This window comes from Herpailurus yagouaroundi, unplaced genomic scaffold, assembly GCF_014898765.1.
Source record: "Herpailurus yagouaroundi ecotype Mexico unplaced genomic scaffold, PumYag 29, whole genome shotgun sequence".
In the NCBI taxonomy this organism is placed as follows: Eukaryota; Metazoa; Chordata; class Mammalia; order Carnivora; family Felidae; genus Herpailurus; species Herpailurus yagouaroundi.
Window position 1 is genome coordinate 97,066,610 of NW_024412377.1, and position 15,267 is coordinate 97,081,876.

The following is a 15,267-nucleotide window of genomic DNA, read 5'->3' on the forward strand; positions in this document are numbered from 1 at the left end:
TAATATAGGCCTATAAATTAGCTCCATTTTCTAATCTAGTAAGAGTAGGTTCTTATTTTTTTGTTGTTGTTGTCACACAACATGACTTTTTAATTTTTGAAGTGTTCACATTGGTTTGAAGTATTTAAGCATGGTTAGAAAGTACTGGTTTAGAACTACTTAATAAATTGATATGCAGTGTTCAGTACAGAAAAAGTGAATGCAATTCACTTGTTGTATACAGTAAATATTGTGCAAACATTAAGTCCCAGGCTGTATGAAAGGTAGAGGGAAGGAAAGAAGAAATGACATAAAATGCAATACCAACATCCTGTGTAGTGGTTACATGGGTGTTCACTTTGTGAGAATTCACTGACCTGTATACACTTCAGTGTGCTTAGTTTTTTTTTTTTAAAGATTTTTAAAAAAACAATCTCTACACCCAACGTGGGGCTCCAACACACAACCCCAAAGTCAAAAGTTGCATGCTTTATTGACTGAACCAGCCAGGCACCCCTTAGTGTTATGCACAAAAAAATGCTATGCCAAAATCTTTTTTTAGGAGTGGCACTATTTTCCACTGTCTACTTTCATCTAGTTGGTTTTTTTTTTTTTCAACGTTTATTTATTTTTGGGACAGAGAGAGACAGAGCATGAACGGGGGAGGGGCAGAGAGAGAGGGAGACACAGAATCGGAAACAGGCTCCAGGCTCTGAGCCATCAGCCCAGAGCCTGACGCGGGGCTCGAACTCACGGACCGCGAGATCGTGACCTGGCTGAAGTCGGACGCTTAACCGACTGCGCCACCCAGGCGCCCCTCATCTAGTTGGTTTTGAGGAGATAAGAGGTGATAAGCAATGGTAAAGATGAAGGAGTCAAGAGAGTTTCAATGTGAGTTGGCTATAGCTGTTCTTATCTAGACTATCAATTTCAGAAATCTGGAGCTATATATATATATATATATACACACACATATATATGTATATATATATATTGGGGTGCCTGGGTGGCGCAGTCGGTTAAGCGTCCGACTTCAGCCAGGTCACGATCTCGCGTCTGTGAGTTCGAGCCCCGCGTCAGGCTCTGGGCTGATGGCTCAGAGCCTGGAGCCTGTTTCCGATTCTGTGTCTCCCTCTCTCTCTGCCCCTCCCCCGTTCATGCTCTGTCTCTCTCTGTCCCAAAAATAAATAAACGTTGAAAAAAAAAATTAAAAAAAAAAATAAATAAATAAAAATAAAAATAAAAATAAAAAAAGAAATGTTTAACCTTTGTATACAATGTTTATCATATTCAAAGATACTAAAATGAAACAGGTTGAAAGAAGGATCAAAACACAGGTATCCTGACTTTTCAGCATACCTTGTAGCCAGTTAGTACCATGCCAAGAACCTGGGGTCTGTAAACTGGAGAAATCAAGAGGCATGGCAAGAGCTTCTGTGTGACTTTCTTACTTCATGACCTTGGAGCTTTACAAACATGTTCATTGGGGAATATTTGTGCTTAGCACTCTGTTCTCAAAATGGATTTTACTTTTTGTTTAAATGTAAATTATGTTATTACCGTTAATAACATTATTAGAAATAGATAATATATGTATAGAGTTAAAAATTTATAAGGCATAAAGGATATGTGGTGAAAAGTTAGTGTTTCTCCTTTTCTGCAACCCAAGGACAATCAAAATTATTATTTCTTCTGTTTCCTTGAGATACTCTATCAATGCATAAGCATCTCTCTCTCAATATATGAAAATACATGAATTTAGATACATATGCACATCTATACATATATTTTTAAATGAAGGTGTACAAAGCGTAATGTTTTTTTGCCTTTTAAAAATTAATGATATATCTTAGAGATTATTCCATATCAGCCTTTTTTTTTTTTAATTTTTTTTTAATTTTTTTTTTCAACGTTTATTTATTTTTGGGACAGAGAGAGACAGAGCATGAACAGGGGAGGGGCAGAGAGAGGGAGACATAGAATCGGAAACAGGCTCCAGGCTCTGAGCCATCAGAGCTCGAACTCACCGATCAGCGTTCGAACTCACGGACCGCGAGATCGTGACCTGGCTGAAGTCGGACGCTTAACCGACTGCGCCACCCAGGCGCCCCCATATCAGCCTTTTGAATGACTGCTTGGTATCCCATAATTAATTTGACCAAGCCTTCTTATTTGCCTTTTTTTTTTTTTAATTTTTTTAATGTTTATTTTTGAGACAGAGAGAGACAGGGCATGAACGGGGGAGGGTCAGAGAGAGGGAGACACAGAATCTGAAATAGGCTCCGGGCTCTGAGCTGTCAGCACAGAGCCCGACGCGGGGCTCGAACTCACGGACCAGAAGATCATGACCTGAGCCGAAGTCCGCCGCTTAACCGACTGGGCCACCCAGGCGCCCCCTTATTTGCCTTTTTCTAATAAAAGTAAAATTAAAATCACTATCTTCATGCATATGATATTTCTCACATTGGGTGTATCTGAAGGATAAATCCCTATAACTGGAATTGCTGAATTAAAGTGTATGTGCATTTTGAGAGATATGCAAGTAGATATTGTTCTCTTAGAGGTTATGCCAAATTTCACTTTTATGATGAATGCATTAGAGGGTTTGTTTCTTTTTTTTATTATTATTATTTTTAACGTTTATTTATTTTTGAGACGGAGAGAGACAGAGCATGAACGGGGGAGGAGCAGAGAGAGAGGGAGACACAGAATCGGAAGCAGGCTCCAGGCTCTGAGCCATCAGCCCAGAGCCCGAGGCGGGGCTCGAACTCACGGACCGCGAGATGGTGACCTGAGCTGAAGTCGGACGCTCAACCGACTGAGCCACCCACGCGCCCCGAGGGTTTGTTTCTTTATACCACACCCAAAGCAGTGAGTTATCACTAATACCAGTGCCTTATTATTGAAGTTCCAATTTGTATTTTTCCTCTTGAGCGAGGTTGAACATCTATTCATTTATTTAATGACCGCTTTTATTTCCTTTTCTGTAAGCTATTGTTATGTTTCTATATTTTGCCCATTTAAAAATTGATTGTTGGTCTTTTTCTTTTTTTTCCTTTTTTTTTTTTTAATTTTTTTTTTCAACGTTTATTTATTTTTGGGACAGAGAGAGACAGAGCATGAATGGGGGAGGGGCAGAGAGAGAGGGAGACACAGAATCAGAAACAGGCTCCAGGCTCTGAGCCATCAGCCCAGAGCCCGACGCGGGGCTCGAACTCACGGACTGCGAGATCGTGACCTGGCTGAAGTCGGACGCTTACCCGACTGCGCCACCCAGGCGCCCCTGTTGGTCTTTTTCTTGAGGAGTTAAGAGATTTAACTATGGGTTAAATAGGTTTTGTGTGGGATGGAATGCAAACCAGGTATTATGTATACTATCTTTTCTGTATAAAAAACATAGCCCAAGTTCCAAGTTCTCCACCTACCCCCAAATTAACTTTTATACCCATTGCTGAGTTGGGAGCTGCCTTTATTTCAGTCCTAATTTTTGCATCTTCTAACTGATTGGAATGGCTTTTATCAATATGATTATGTACTGGAAACACTCTTAAAAATCAATAATTAAACTTGCACAAACAGTAAAATAATTCAGTATTTGGCAGAATATAAATTACCATGCAGTAACCTTCATGTCCACAAATAATACCCAGTTAAAGGAGATAATGGTACAGAAAGCCCCATTTCAATAGCCACAGAGAAGATAAAATACTTAGGAATAAACTTAACAAGCAAAGCACAAAACTGGTATGAGGACAATTTTTAAAACTTCTACAAGACACAAAAATAGACTTAATAAATGGAAGATAACCTTTATTTTTAGATGTGGCAACTTAATATTATAAATATTTCAGTTGTTCCTAATTTAACTTATAAATTTAATGCACTTCCAATAAAAATACCAACAAATTAAAAACATTTAAAAAAACTATTTATTTTTGAGAGAGAGAGAGAGAGAGAGAGAGAGAGACAGAGTGCAAGTGGGGGAGGAGCAGAGAGAGAGGGAGACACAGAACCCAAAGCAGACCCCAGGCTCTGAGCTGTCAGCACAGAACCCGACACAGGGCTCAGACTCACGAATCACAAGATCATGATCTGAGCCGAAGTCAGATGCTCAACCGACTGAGCCACCCAGGTGCCCCCAGCAAAATTTTTTTTAATGGAACTGGACATGTTGATGTTAAAGTTTCTATGACAAAATAAGCATACAGGAATAACAAGGAAAACAGTAAAAATTAAGTTATGAGTCACTATTCCTATCATACATTAAAACATATTGAAAAGCCTCTGTAACTGAAACAGTGTGGTACTGTTATCTGGACAGGAAACCAAGAAATAGACTCAAGTATATGAGAAAATTAAGCTTATAATAAATGTGGCATCTCATAGCAGTGGGGCAAAGATGGACTGCCTTTTTAAAAATACTTTTTTAATGTTTATTTTGAGAGAGAGCAAGAGACAGATTGCAAGCAGGGGAGGAGCAGAGAGAGAGAGAGGGAGACACAGAATCTGAAGCAGGCTCCAGTCTCTGAGCTGTCAGCACAGAGACTGATGTGGGGCTCAAACCCATGGACTGGGAGATCATGACCTGACCCGAAGGCAGCTTAACCAACTGAGCCACCCAGCTGCCCCAAGATGGACTTCTTTATTTTCTTTATGAACGGTGCTAGGATAACTGGGTAAGCATTTGGAAAAAGATAAAATTAGATCCATATTTCACACCATACACAAAAATAAATCCTAATGGATGAGGGATCTAAATGTGAAAAGTGAAGCCATACAAAAACTAGAAGAAAACATGGGTGAATTTAACTTTGGTATAAGGAAAGTCTAACCATGACTCAAAATCCAGATGCAATACAAAAAGAATTGATAAATTTGACTACATTAAAAAAAATGATGTTGGCATATCAAAAAACACCATAACAAAATATTTGACAGCTGGCAAACTGGGAGAAAATATTTGTGATACGTATCATAGTATCATACTCTCTCAAAATGCACATACACTTTAATTCAGCAATTCCAGTTATAGGGATTTATCCTTCAGACCCAATGTGAGAAATATCATAGGCATTAAGATAGTTAAAGAGGTAACATCTCTAATTATAAAGAACTCTTAAAATTGAGGGGAAAAGGGGTGCTTGGGTGGCTCAGTTGGTTAAGCATGTGACTTGATTTGGCTCAGGTCATGGTCTCATGGTTTGTGAGTTTGAGCCCTTTGTCAGGCTCTGTGCTCGCGGCACTGAACCTGCTTGGGATTCTCTCTCTCTCTGCCCCTCCCCCTCTCGAGTTCTCTCCCTCTCTCTCTCAAAAGAAACAAGTAAACTTAAATGAAAATTGAGAAAAAGACTGAACCTAGTCAAAAATGACACAATTCACAAAAATGATGTAAAAAATAGCTCTTCAAATCTCAAAAGATGTTTAAACTCATAAAGATGTTTACTCATAAATATGAAACGAAAAACTATCCTAAGATACCATTTCTCATATCAGATGGCAAAAAATTTAGAGTATAGCACTTTAATGGCTGCTAACAATGAAAATTGGTACTACATATATATGTGTGTGTGTATATATATATATACACATACATACATACACACACACATATGGGGGAAAGCAGAATTGGAGGTATTGACTATAAACTCATGGTTTTATATCTGTATGTATGTGTCAATACACTTATGTATGTGTGTGTGTGAATACATACATCTAGTTCCTATCTTTGTCTAATGAGAGATCCTAGAACTAATGACAGCCCAGAGGCAACCAGCATACCTATAACACAGACACTGGTTTCTAGATGTCATCCTCCACTAAAAGGAATCACAGTTCCTAGGAGAAACGTTAATTCCACAGTTAGGGAAGGAAAAATACAAGATGAATCTAGAATATCTCTTTGCACCAAAAAGTAAGAGAGTGCTCAGAGGTTAAAGAGGATATGCCAAAAGGACACAAGAGCTAGAATGAAGGGGCTCCCATTGGCTAAATCAGAGGAAATCGGAGGATTGAAATAATTATAGTAAAGTATTATAGCACAGTGATTAAAACAAGAAGCCATGAGTTCATAGTAATTTAAATAAGCAAATTAATGAGGGAGAAGGCAAACTTGGCAACTACTAAATATAGAAGGATGATGGAATTAGAAAATCACCGTTCAGCAACCATCCTAATAATAATAGATCAAAGCAAGAAGTATCACTGGGCGCTAAAACTAATAAGCAAAACTTTTAGAAATAACAAAATATAAACATATTCTCAAAGTATCTCCCCATAAAATAATGATCAGTTAAATATTAACTTTACAGCCGAGAAATGGTTACCTTAACAAAGTGATAGGGGCGCCTGGATGGCTCAGTCGGTTAAGCGGCCAACTTCGGCTCAGGTCATGATCTCGCGGTCCGTGAGTTCGAGCCCCGCGTCAGGCTCTGTGCTGACAGCACAGAGCCTGGAGCCTGTTTCAGATTCTGTGTCTCCCTCTCTCTGACCCTCCCCCGTTCATGTTTTGTCTCTCTCTGTCTCAAAAATAAATAAACGTTAAAAAAAATTTTTTTTTTTAAAAAACAAAGTGATCAAATAAGACATCAACATCATGTCCTTCTTAATATGAAGCAACAAGAAGATATATCACTGTTAGGATATTTTTGCACAAACCCATCACCTGAGTCTAATCATCAGGAAACATCAGACAAACTCCAACTGAGAGACTTCATAATCACCAACCTTTACTGCATATCATGTGTTCAATACATAGACAGAAAATCGAATTAGCTCTTTTTGATTAACTCATTTGCACATTTCCAGAGCATGATTAGCATAGGTTTTTATTTGAAAATGCAGGCTATGAGAAATCTCAGTGCAAGTTTAGCTAGTTTCTGGAGCAGGTGGTCAATGGAGGGACTGTTTCTGCAGATTAGCAGCCATGTTTGGTCAATTTGATTTCTATCAGGAAGGGTAGAGAGAAACAGTTATGGGGAAGACATGCAAGGGTCATAGTGGAGAATTCTCAAGCCTTTAACATCTTGCAGGGTCTTTAAAGGAAATTTTCAAGTCTTCACATAAGAGTCAAACAGCAATTAAAAATATTCTTTTGAATTTAATGCTAAATTTAAATTTTTTCCTAAATTTCATTGACTCCACTAGAGATGAAAGTGGATGTGACAGACTAATCCACTTCATGCAAAGTAAAATAATTACATGCAAGAGGAACACAATCCATGTGTTAAAGGATAATTAAAAAAATTTTTTAATTAATTTTTTTAACGTTTATTTATTACAGAGAGAGAGAGAGACACAGAGCGTGAGCAGGGGAGGGGTAGAGAGAGGGGGAGGCACAGAATCTGAAGCAGGCTCCAGGCTGAGCTGTCAGTACAGAGCCGGAGGCTGGGCTCCAACTTATCAGCCTTGAGATCATGACGTGAGCGGAAGTCAGACGCTCAACCGACTGAGCCACCCAGGCACCCCTAAAGGATAATTTTTAAAAAAGATAAAATCATGACTCTTGTACAAATATAAAAAAGAATACATGTTGAAGATTTTATTTCGTTCACTAATGAGGAAACTGGTAAGGTGTTAAAACGAATTCAAAGGACAATCCAAGGATCAGATCAGGAATATTACAATAAATGTGCAAGTGGAGGCCGAACTGCTTTCATCCATGGTGGTTGGTGAGGATTGCCACTCCGCTGGACAGAATTCATCTGCATATGTATAAAGAATTGGTTTCCATTGCTATCAGTTATCCACAACTTAAAAAGCTGTGAAATAATTCCCATGGAATCAGACTCAGATAACCTGAAGGGATACACTGCATAATTTCCCCCATATAACTATAAATAGTTATAGTCTATCTCCAGACATGGAACAGGCAGAAAGTTTTGGATGGCAATGTACTAATCATAAGGCTAACTTCCCAATTCAATGAGCATGTGATTAAGGGTATTTTTTCCTTCCATCCACAGATGATTTCGGGCAAATAAGATACTTTACTTCTTTGGTTCACTAGTTGAGCGTCAGGGAGCCAGCCATGAAGGGGCTTCTACCTAGACAAACTAATGAGCTACTCAATGGTCACACGACACTCCAAACAATCCTCAGGCAGCCTCAGTAAAACTGCACCTTCAAAAGGGCATCCTGCAATCGGAGTGTGTATTTGGCTCCTTTCTGGGTAGTGAGGGGGAAGTGGATTCACAGGCGTATACTATTCAAAATGAATCTGAAACATCCCCTAGAGCTCTACCTCTCCAACGACTTCTCACTTGCACAAGGCTGAGGTCTTTTGCCGGAAATGATTCCCCTATGACCTTTAAAACATCACAGCTCAGGATCTGAGTTCGGGTTAGGCTCAACCAACTAAAAGCTTCTTTATTGGGGGGAGTGAGGGAAGAAAGGTGCTTTAACTAAATTTCCAGTTGCCGAGGTTGTTGCGAAATTTAACGAAAGACTTTGTAAGCTGCGAAGAGTTACTAAAAAGAACAAATCTGCTCCTCTTTGAGGATGCTACGATGCAATCGTGGCTCCTATCAAGTGAGTTTCCACGGAGCTGAGCTGCGGGAGCCCCGAGTGCTTCTCCGCTGGCTCCTCCCCCGTCACACCGGCCCGGGATCGGCGGGGGCTCGGGCGCCGGGTCTCTCCAGCCCGCAGTCGGCCGCGGGTGAAATCCCTTGCGGAGGCGGGGCAGGCCCCGGCCGCCCAGTTCCTGATTCTATAACCGGTGTCTGAGGCTGGCGGCGCCACAGGCTCGGGGACCGTGGGCCGCGAAGGATGGGCCGGCGCGGCGCTGCGAGCCTGCCCCGAGGCCCCAGCCCGCGGCGGCCGCTCCTCCCCGGCGTCCTCCCCTTGCTGCTGCGGCTGCTACTGCTGCCGTCCCGGCCGGGCGCCGGAGCCGGGGCCGACCGGCCGCCGCATCTCGTCTTCGTGTTGGCGGACGACCTGGGCTGGAACGACGTGAGCTTCCACGGCTCGAATATCCGCACGCCGCACCTGGACAAGCTGGCAGCCGGCGGGGTGCTCCTGGACAACTACTACACGCAACCGCTGTGCACGCCATCGCGGAGCCAGCTGCTCACCGGCCGCTACCAGGTACGCAGCGCTCCCGGCGGCCCGCCAACTCTGCGCCAGCGCGGGGCTCCGCCCCTCCGGGAGCCGCCGCTATGTCTTCCTGCCCCAGCGCGCCAGACGGCCCCCGCAGCCTCTTGGAAGTGGGCCGGGAGGCCGGGGTGGGCGCTGGCTAGCCGGGGTCAGCTCCCCGAGCAGCGTCCAAGCGAGGGGACTGCTCACCCTGGCGGCGCCTTCTCCGCTTCTCCCAGGCCCGCAGGCCGCCGCGGCCTCTGCGCATGCCCGCTCCAAGGCCACCCGCAGCCCCGGCACCCCACCTCCTCCGGTGCTTTTTCTGCCTTTCGTTTTCTAAAGGTCGAGGTGAAAGGGTGTCTGGCGGAATGCTAGTTGCTGGGCCTGCAAGCCCGGAGCCGGTAGGCCGAAGGGTCAGAGTAGACTCTGCGGAGAGGTCCTGAAGAGGGCCGATGGAGAGGGAGCGGGCTGGGCTCCCCCGAGTGGAGCAGTGAGAGGAGAGGAGCGGGAAAGCAGTGGCTGGGTGATGGGTTAAAGGAAAAGTGCCTGCAGTGGGTGCGATTCTGCTCCTTGTGAACGCTGCGGTCCTAGGTTAGGCCTGTCACCAGAGATTCATTTTTCCAAGTTCTCAGCACGATGAACCTACGCAGATTGATTTTTCTTGGGCTGCTGATAATTCCTTTCTAATTTAACTTGTGTTCAATGCCTCTGAGCATCTTTCTCTATTTATCATTAAAGTATAATTGACATATACTATCCTGTAGTTTCAGGTGTACATGATAGTAATTCGATATTTTTATACATTATGAAATAATCCTCACAGTCTAGCTACCATTTGTCACCACACAAAATTAGGACAGTGTTATATTGGCTGTATTCCCAATGCTGTGCATTATATCTCCATGACTTACTTATTTTATATCTAGAAGTTTGTACCTCTGAATCCTCTTCACCTTTTTTGCCTTCCTTCCAGCCCTTCTCCCTTTGGTAACCAACTGTTTCCTGTATCTATGAATCTGTTCCTGTTTTATTTTGTTTGTTCATTGTTCGGTTTTTTAGTATTTCACATATAAGTGAAATCGTATGGTATTTGTCTCTCTCTGACTTGTTTCACTTAGCATTATGCCTTCTAGGTCCATCCATGTGACAATGGTAAGATTTCATTCTTTTTTATGGCTGAGTAGTATTCCATTGTATATATACTACATCTAATTTATCATTTCATCCACGAATGGACACTTAAGTTGCTTCCGTATGTTGGCTATTGTGAAGAATTCTGCAAAGATCATAGGGGTGCACAGATCGCCTCAGATTGGCTTACCATTTTCCTTAAAAATTTTGAAGTTTATTTTTTTTGAGAGAGAGAGAGCAAGCAAGCAAGTGCACATGAGCACACAAGCGGGGGAGGGGCAGAGAGAGCATTCCAAGTAGGCTCTGTCCTGTTAGTGCAGAGCCTGAGGCAGGGCTTGAGCCCACAAACCATGAGATCATGACCTGAGCCAAAATCAAGAGTCTGATATTTAACTGACTGAGCCACCCAGGCACCCCTGGCTGGCCATTTTCTTTGGATAACTGCCCAGAAGTGGAATTTCTGGGTTGTGTGATACCTCTATTTTTAATTTTTTGAGGAGCTTTTGTACTATTTTCCATAGTGGCTGCATCAATGTACCTGATTACCAAAAGTGCAGGAGGGTTCCCTTTTCTCTGCATCCTTACCAACACTTGTTATTTCTTGTTCTCTTCATACTAGCCAGTCTGACAGGTGTAAAGTGATATCTGACATTATCTCTTTAAAAGCTTTTCTTTAAAAACTTCTATGTAGTTAACAGAGATATTATACTTGTAGAGTGTCCACATATGTTAAATAACTAAGAATATCAAGAACATTTGCATGGTGCTTTACTGTTTTTAAAGTTAATTCTTGAAATAGCCCATGAGGTAGCTATAACTTCCAATCCCCCTTTACAGATGAGGAAGTAAACTTGTAGAAGTTTGATAGTGTGTTAAGAATCACACAGCTAGAGGGACTCCTGGATGGCTCAGTTGGTTAAGGTCTGACTTTGGCTCTGGTCATGATCTCATGATTCGGGAGTTGGAGCCCCACATTGTTGAGCCTGCTTGGGATTCTCTCTCTCCTCTCTCTCTGCCCTGCCCCACTCTTTCATTCTCTCTCTCTCTCTCTCTTTCTCCCTCTCAAAATAAATAACCTTAAAAAAAAAAAAAAAAGAAATACACAGCTAGAAAGTATTTAAATTGGGTCTGTGCCTCTCCTGTATCCATTAGTCCTCTCAGACCTATAAAATTATATCCTATTTGCTTAATCTGAATAAGATTGATGATTTTATAAGATCCTGATGTGATTATGACTATATTAAATACAATAAATGGTTACCATTTGAGAACACCAGCATACCTCCTTCTATACGGACTGTTTATTCAACAAGCATATTTTGAGTCCTTACCATGCAAGTCATGGGATATGCTTGAAACTTCCCCTCTTAAGTCTGTGTGCTTGTAGCCTTTCAGATCAACTCTAGCCTCATGTTGTCCTGAGATCAAGAGAAGGGAGGGTTTATTTGCAATAACGATTTCCACAGTGATCTGAAGACTTGTAGAAACAGAAAAGATATAGTTTGACTACAGGCCCGAGAAGTAGCTGTAGCCAGGGTTTGCAATGGAGATAAAGGATGGTTGCCTTCACCATCAACCGTAAGTCCTTTCCACAGGTCTGGCTTGGGCTGCAAGGTATAATCAGGAAGCTCTGCTCTAAGGCAGATCTTATTCTGGACAGTTTGTAGTAAAGGAATGTTTGTGTAAAGAAGAAAGGAGAGAAGGCAAGGTCTGCCCAGAATAGTTCTGCATTTGCTCTGAAATAAGAGCACTGAACTCAAATTGCAGAATGGGAGGGCCATTCATTTCTCTAACTTCCTCTCTTCCAACAGTCTTGAACAGGAAAGCAAATACCATACTTCAAAAAACTTGTTCATATAGGGGCACCTGGGTGGCTCAGTCGGCTAAGCATCAGACTTTAGCTCAGGTCATGTTCTCGTGGTCTGTGGGTTTGAGCCTCGAGTCGGGCTCTGTGCTGACAGCTTGGAGTCTGGAGCCCGCTTCTGATTCTGTGTCTCCTGCTCTCTCTGCCCCTCCTCTGCTCATGCTCTGCCTCTCTCACTCTCAAAAATGAATAAGTGTTAAAAAATAAAAATAAAAACAAAACTTGTTCATATAATTGACTGCTTTTGTCCCCTAACATCCTCCTCCACCAGTCACCGCTGTCTGTCTTGGAGGAAAAAAAGTACATGGAGTACCCTGTGGTTACGATGTGAAGGAAGGGTAGAAGCTGTGTACTCCAAAATAGTTTAGAGCCCATTCAGTGTAGCAAGCTAGCCTCCCCAGTTGACTTTTTTGCTTGACTTTTCTCCCGTTTTATTCTGGGTTCAGGAGACCCAATGGCAAATTACTTCAGATTAGCAAGCATCCTTTTTTAAAGGAGCCAACATTGGGGCACCTGGGTGGCTCAGTCAGTTGGACTCTTGATTTCGGCGCAGGTCATGATCTCTCAGTGGGTGAGTTCAAGTCCTCATATTGGGCTCTGTGCTGACAGTGTGTAGCCCCTTGGGATTCTCTCTCTCTCTACCTCTCTTTCTGCACCTCTCCTGCTTGCACGCGCACGCTCTCTCTCTCTCTTTCTCTGTTTCAAAATAAATAAATAAACTTAAAAAAATAAATAAAGGAGCCCACCTTTTGGGAACTAAGGAGCCTTATTGCTCTTAGACACAATATACTGATACCATTCTGAGCACTTTACATTAATTCATTTAATTGTCTCACAGTCCGATAAGGTGGCTACTACTTTTATCCCTATTTGATAACAAGGAAGACAAGGCTGTTTATTTATTTTTGAGAGAGAGAGAGAGAGAGAGAGAGAGAGAGAGAGAAAGGGAGAGTACAGAGCCAGAGCGGGGGAGGGGCAGAGAGAGAGGGAGACACAGACTCCAAAGCAGGCTCCAGGCTCTGAGCTGTCAGCACAGAGCCCGACATAGGATTCGAACCCACGAACTGTGAGATCATGACCTGAACTGAAGTCGGATGCTTAACCGACTCAGCCACCCAGGAGCCCCTTTAACTTCTTTCAATAATATTTTATAGTTTTCAGCTTACAAGTGTTGGAGTTGTTTGGTTATACTTATTCCTAAGTTTTTATTCATTTTGATATCATTATAAATAGAGTTGTTTTCTTAATTTCATTTTCAACTGTTCATTTCTAGTGTTTGGAATGCAACTGATGTTTGGTCTGTAGCCTGCAACCTTGCTGAACTTAACTAGTTCTGAAAGCGTGCGTGTGTGATATTTAGGATTTTTATATACACGATGCTGTCATTTGCAAATAGAAATAGTTTTGCTTTTTCCTTTCCAATCTGAATGCTTTTCATTTCGTTTTCTTGCCTAATTGCCCCGACTAGAAACTCCAGTACAATGTTGACTAGAAGTGGCAAGAGTGGACATCCTTTTCTTATTTGCGATCTGAGAGGAAAGCTTTCAGTCTATCACCATTTAGTATGATGCATTCGTTCATTCTTTCATCCAACAAATATCTGTTGAGCAGCTATTTACGCCAGGCATTGTGCTATACTCTGGGGATCTCCTGGTGCTTATAGTCTGTTGGAGGTGAGATGAGGAGATGAAATAAACATATAAACAAATGAGTAAGCGAGGTGAATTTATTTTATTTCTTTATTTTTAAAGTTTATTTTGAGACAGGGAGTGCGAGCAGGGGAGGGGCAGAGAGTGAGGGAGAGAGAAAAAATCCCAAGCAGGCTCCACACTGTCAGCACAGAGTCCAATGCAGGGCTTGAATCACGAACCGGGAGATCATGACCTGAGCAGAGATCAGGAGTCAGGCGCTTAACTGGCTGAGCCATCCAGGTGCCCCACTGGGTGACTTGAAATGGCCTGGTAATAAATGTAGAGCAGAAAATAAAGTAGGTCAAGTGTAAGTTGCTCAGGAAATTATCTCCACGCAGGTGTTGGGGAAAGAGGCCAGAATGGAGAGGAATCAACCATTCAAAGATCCTGGGAAAGAGAATTTAACACAGTGGGAGGGACAGCCAGTTAAGGCTCAAGGCTGCAGTGAGTTCTTTTCAAAAAGGGGATGAGGCCTTTGTGATCGGAACTCAGTGTAGGTGGGTATGAAAAGCGCGGTAGGAGCTCACAGAGGGAGGCAGGGTCTCCCTGTGCTAATGCTGCCTGCTCAGGATAAAATATTAAATTTCAACTTACTCAGGTTTTCATAATGATGTTACATTGAAGGCTACTGTATATTAAAGCATATTTCTTTTTGTTTTAATTAAAAAATGTTTGTTTATTTTTGAGAGAGAGAGAGAGCACTCCAGAGTCAGGGGGCAGGCAGAGAGATAGGGGGACAGAGGATCCAAAGGGGATTCTGCACTGACAACAGTGAGCCTGACACGGGGCTCGAACTCATGAACCATGAAATCATGACCTGTGCCGAAGTCGGATGCTCAACTGACTGAGCCACTCAGGCGCCCCTATTAAAGCATATTTCTAATCTAACAGTGTTATAAGTAAATATATTTTAAGGAGCCACAATAAAGTGCTATGTGGCATTCTTTGTATACATGTTAGTCCAGTTAGAATTACATTTTTTATCCTACTCCGCCTTTTTAAAGTAAGCTTATTTTTCATACAGAGAAAGACAGATACCATATGTTTTCACTCTTATGTGGATCCTGAGAAATTTAACAGAAACCCATGGGGGAGGGGAAGGAAAAAAAAAAAGAGGTTAGAGTGGGAGAGAGCCAAAGCATAACAGACTCTTAAAAACTGAGAACAAACTGAGGGTTGATGGGGGGTGGGAGGGAGGGGAGGGTGGGTGATGGGTACTGAGGAGGGCACCTTTTGGGATGAGCACTGGGTGTTGTATGGAAACCAATTTGACAATAAACTTCATATATTGAAAAAAATAATAAAGTAAGCTTATTTTAAAAATTGTCTTTGGGAAATATATTCCAGGTTTCAAATATAAGACATTTAAATAGAGCTACGTGTAAAAAAAAAAAAAAAAACAAAAAAAAAAATTTCTGTTTTGACTCTCAGCCTTCCTTTCTGTAGGGAGCCCCTATTTGTTACTTATTATTTATTAGTTTCTTAGTATCCTTCAGAGGCACATTGTGCATATAATGAAATAGATTTTATATT

At 42.0% G+C, this 15,267-nt stretch overlaps 1 protein-coding gene across 1 annotated transcript in view; it reads left to right on the forward strand.

The window, feature by feature from the left end:
• The first annotated feature begins 8,270 nt into the window (after positions 1–8,270).
• The window catches only part of ARSB (arylsulfatase B), a 175,018-nt gene continuing 168,021 nt past the window's right edge, over positions 8,271–15,267 (forward strand). The window contains exon 1 of the mRNA XM_040450038.1: positions 8,271–9,060. Within this exon, the coding sequence (XP_040305972.1) occupies positions 8,743–9,060 (318 nt within the window). The 5' untranslated portion in view covers positions 8,271–8,742. The remainder of the gene's footprint in view (positions 9,061–15,267) is intronic.